At 42.3% G+C, this 4,732-nt stretch overlaps 1 protein-coding gene and 1 pseudogene across 1 annotated transcript in view; both read left to right on the forward strand.

Moving 5' to 3' along the window:
- Window positions 1–1,065: 1,065 nt before the first annotated feature.
- Window positions 1,066–4,732, forward strand: part of DDX52 (DExD-box helicase 52) — a 21,171-nt gene continuing 17,504 nt past the window's right edge. Inside the window, exons 1-3 of the mRNA XM_004707362.2 lie at window positions 1,066–1,152; window positions 2,622–2,811; window positions 4,084–4,214. Coding sequence (XP_004707419.1) covers window positions 1,066–1,152; window positions 2,622–2,811; window positions 4,084–4,214 — 408 coding nt within the window. The remainder of the gene's footprint in view (window positions 1,153–2,621; window positions 2,812–4,083; window positions 4,215–4,732) is intronic.
- On the forward strand, window positions 4,640–4,732 carry LOC115872954 (annotated as a pseudogene).

Here is a 4,732-nt window from a genome sequence, read left to right on the forward strand (position 1 = left end):
ACCCTGAACCAATTTCTATGCTTTCCCATGCCCCCCCCCTTTTAATTGGCTGTAACTTGGGAGTTAATACATGTCATATCATTCCATAGTTCAATCACTTTGTAAATATTTTGAAGAGCTTCCCAGAATAGATTCAAATTCAAATTCCTTACCATGATCTTGCTGCAAGGTTCTATGAGATCTGGTTTGTTTAACCCTCCAACCTTTCTGTACCACGATTTCTCAGTGGAACTTTACTCCAGTCATCCTGGAAAGATTCTCCTCCCTCAATGTGCATAAACCTCTTCCCTCCTTCGTGTACATGCTTCCTCGATCTACAACACTGTTCCCCAGATCGCCGGGAGGCTGCCTCCTTCTCAATGTTCAAATCTGAAACCGCAAATACCATTTTATCAGAATGAATTTGACTTGTCTAGCCAAAAACGACCCTACTTCTTTGATTGCGTTTGCTTCCAAGCACTTTTCATTTCTGGAGAGTATTTAGCTTCTAGGAACAATTGTAAGGATGGCACAGGACGGAGTGGTGTTTGTGCACAGGGTCGCTATGGGTCAGAACCACTTGTTGGCACCTAACCACCCACCAGAATCTAAGCTTCGTGAGAAGCAGGAGGTATGCGTGGTTGTTCGCCAAAGTATTCCCTACAAGTCTAGAAGAGTTCGCGGTGTGAAATGGTCTCTATAAATATTGGTGGCGGGTTTACAAAAGGATAAATTCCTGATGAATTGTAAAATTACATCAAGCCCCGGCGGTGCGGTGCGGTGGGGTAAGCATTGCGCTGCTAACCGCAAGGTGGCGGGTTCAAACCCACCAGGCAGCCCCTCGGCTGGAGAAAGTAGAGGATGTGCCGTCTCCGAAACCCAAGAGCTGTTCTACTCGGCCCTATAGAGCTGCCGTGAGTCAGACTCGACCCCACGGCCGTGGGTTCCCTGCGAAACGTAAGAGCCGCTGAGGAAGACCAAACCCCGCCCCCAGGACGACCAAACCCCGCCCCCTGGGCGACTTCCGCCCACGGCCTGCGGTCTTCTGCGCATGTGCCGTCGCGGCGCGGTGCTTTCTGGGTAAAGATGGACGTCCACGATCTTTTCCGCCGGCTGGGCGCCGGGGCCAAGTTCGACGTGAGTCGCTTCTCGGCGGACGCGGCGCGTTTTCAGGTACTGTTCGCCGGGGACGGAGGTGGCCAGAGGCCGAGGAATCTGGAAGGAGCGCGAGCTCCAGAATGAACGGCCACTGGGGGAGCCTGTGGACCCCGAGTGCCGGCGGCCTGACCCTGACCTGACGTGGAGCAAAAAGCTGCTCTCCTCAGGGGACCGGTGAACCTGCCTCTTTAACGGGTTCAAGTCCCGTCTTAATGAATTCTGTCCTCGCTTCTTCTGTAGATGTAGATGTAGCTGGGGTTGGCGCGAAAATGTAGCCCCCTCCCTCCCTAGCTTCGTTGATTCAAGACAGTCCTTTCGAAAGAATCTCACCCCTGAAACTTGTAAAGAATTTTGAAAACAGCGAAAAATGTAAAGGCCAGCTGCTTCTACTACAGTGTATCCACGTTTAGCTTAAGATGCAGTCGTTTTCCGGACAGGATTCTTTCTGAGCCAACCCCGTGTACGTCAGCCAGAGAAGAGTGGCCCAGGATACGGACTCTTAACATAGGGAAGGAACGAGTCGGTGGGAAAACCTTGAATATTAACTTTTACACTTGACACGAGGTACTGTCAGGCAGCCATCGAAAGGTTTTTAAATGACGTGTGCTGCTGCTTTCTCTGACTGGCGGTATAAAAACCCCAAAACCTACTGCTCTTGAGTTGAATTACAACCCATTTGGAACCCTTTGGGCCAATAACTGTTCCTGAGTTTCTGAGACTGTACATTTTTATGGACTAGGTAGCTTTTCATCTTTCAAACTCCCTAGCTGCAAAGGTGGTGCTGCAGTGCACAACCCACTAGGGCCTCTTCACTATACTGCCAACAACCACATCAACCATCATCTAGTTGATTCCAGCTCAGAACCACGTTGTGTAGGGTTTCACAGGCTGTAAACTTTTTCAGACTCTGGTGGGTTTGAATCACCAACCTTGCAGTTAACAGCTCAATGTTAATGGGACAGCACCATCAGAGTTCATCCATTTACGGGGTTCAATATAAAAAAAAATTATAAAAAACAAAACAAAACCCAAAACTCCACTGTTCAAGGACATTCTGACCTAGCTATCAGGGTTAAAAAATTGACTTGTGGAACCAGGTCATCTGGTTCCAAAATCTGGGTCTGCCAGTTCCTACTATTAAACATTTTGTTAATTTACTTAATCTCTGTGCCTATTTTTTTTTCATATGTAATGATGCTATTTATTTCATTGGGTTGCTGTTAGGATAAAATAATTTCATGTGGAAACATGGCTTAGACAAACAGTAAGTAACTTTAAGTGTTAGCTGCTATTTTGATTATTAATTTTAAACAGTTAGGAAAGATACCTTCTTGGATTCGATTTAACCAAATACATTTGTCAACTCAATGAATACTTGATAAATTGATTTTTTTTTTAAGGGGTAGGAAGAGTGGTTTTTCTTACTGGAAATCTTGCCTGGGTGAAAGCAATGCCATTCTATCAGATTTTATTTTATTTTTTAGCTTGGAAAAAGGAAATATGACTTTAATTCTTCAGAGATGCTGCAGGGGCTGGACTTTTTTGGAAACAAGAAGTCTGTCCCAGGCGAGTGTGGAGTATCTGGAACACACCAAGGGCTCCAAGATGAAGAGAAAACGGAAGAAAGCCTTAAAAGGAGGAGGGAAAAGAAAAAGAGAAAGATGATGACTTCAGGTTAGTGCCTAATTTTAGTTATGTTTTTTTTTTCTTTTTTCAGTTAACAAAAGTAATGTAGGCAAGGTCTGTCCTCCGAGAATTTCATTGAGAAACTTTCCTCCCTCCAGTGCCCAACCCTGCCCTTTCCTCCTCAGACTCCTTTTTCTTCTCAAAACTGAAAAAGAATACAGTTTGAAGCCCTCCATGTTGCCAAAACTGCTGTTTCGACATGGTGTAAATCAAAGAATTGGAGAGGTGGAAGCACCGCCTTTGGCAGTGTACAGACCTACTCACAGGGGCTCCACATTTTGATGCTTCCGCTTAATTAAGGTTTCTGTGACTTCGTAGCAATACTTTTTTTGCCCTTACCCTTTTGTAGCTATTCAGTGGAATGCTACCTAGAACAACATAAACGTAAAGAACGACTAATACATGCAACCACATTGATGAATCTCAAAATAAATGCCAGGTGAAAGAAACCAGACCAAAACTAATACATACTATATGGATCCATTTATATTAAATTCCAGAAAATGCAAGCTGATCTACAGTGAGAGAAAGCAGACCCATCGTTGGTTAGGGGCAGTGTGATAAGTCACATGTGGGGATGGTTTAATGGGTCACAGTTCATCATAGTACATGCTTGTGAAGTATATGGGATTTATTACAGATTAATTATACCTCACAAAAATTAATTCCAAAATTCCAGTAGACCAGTAAGTCTTAATTTAATTAGTTTTCCCCCCCTCTTTTTTAATTCTCTTGGGTTGTTTTTTCCCCCCATATAAACCTTAGAGTCAGAAATCCAGTTAGCAAAACAATCCTGTCATTTTATTGAACTAACTGGCCTAATTTATTTATAAATCATTTTATTGGGGGCACGAACAGCGCTTATCACAATCCATACATAATCCATTGTGCCAAGCACATTTGTACATATGTTGCCATCATCATTTTCAAAACATTTTCTTTCTACTTGAGCCCTTGGTATCAGCTCATTTCCCTCCTCCCCCACACTTCCTCCCTCATGAACCCTTGATAATTTATAATTTTTTTTCCCCATGTCTTAACACTGACTGATGTCTCCCTTCACCCACTTTTTGGACTTGTTATTTATAGAGGAATTTCCATCTCTATAATATTGAGTATTCCTGAGTATTGCTATTTTCTCTTTTCTTATCTATAGTGTATCAGTTGATACTTTTTCTTTTGTTTAATGTAAAGGGAGGTCATTAGCTGTAGCCATGAATGTCACACTTAAAACTTTTTAATTTTAAATAATTTATTTAGAAATTACTTCTCCAGAAGAAGGAACTACAATACAGTGGATGTCATCAGTGGAAGCCAAGTTTGAAGATAAAAAAGTTAAAGAAGAAAAAAAGCTAACTTCGGGAAAGTTGGAACATCTCAGAAAGGAAAAGGTTAGATAATGTCTTATGCCCCTCAAAATGTATGCTTTTCTGACCTAGTGCCGTTTTTGATGGACATGGAATATTTTGTTGGTGAAAGTGAATGTAGTTTGCTGAGGTAGAATAATAATTATATTTGATTGGATGTTATTTTAGTGGAAACTTAAAAGTGGACATGTGTGCTGTGGCTGAACGTTTAAAGTTTTAAATTCTGAAGTATAAATATTTCTTGACAAGCTGCTTAAGTTTCTGGATTAGAATTCAATTTTTAAAAATTATTATTAGCCCTTGTGGACTTACCAGATTTGGGTCTAGGGCCATGCTCCTCAATCCCCTTTTGATCAACAGAAAATGTAGTCCCCTTTCTCTGCGTTGAGTTCCTTGGTTCAGCTGTATTTCCTCTGATAGGTAATAGAAGTCTGAAGAATCCTGTTTTTTTGGCCCTGAATCAAGGCTAACAGTTTGATGGAGCTGTTGGCTTCAAGCAGGAGCCTAAAGAAATGTCTTCCTATGGTCTGTTGGCCATTTCA

The sequence above is a fragment of the Echinops telfairi genome, unplaced genomic scaffold, assembly GCF_000313985.2.
Source record: "Echinops telfairi isolate 266 unplaced genomic scaffold, ASM31398v2 ScPeMD7_7458;HRSCAF=8496, whole genome shotgun sequence".
Lineage (NCBI taxonomy): Eukaryota > Metazoa > Chordata > Mammalia > Afrosoricida > Tenrecidae > Echinops > Echinops telfairi.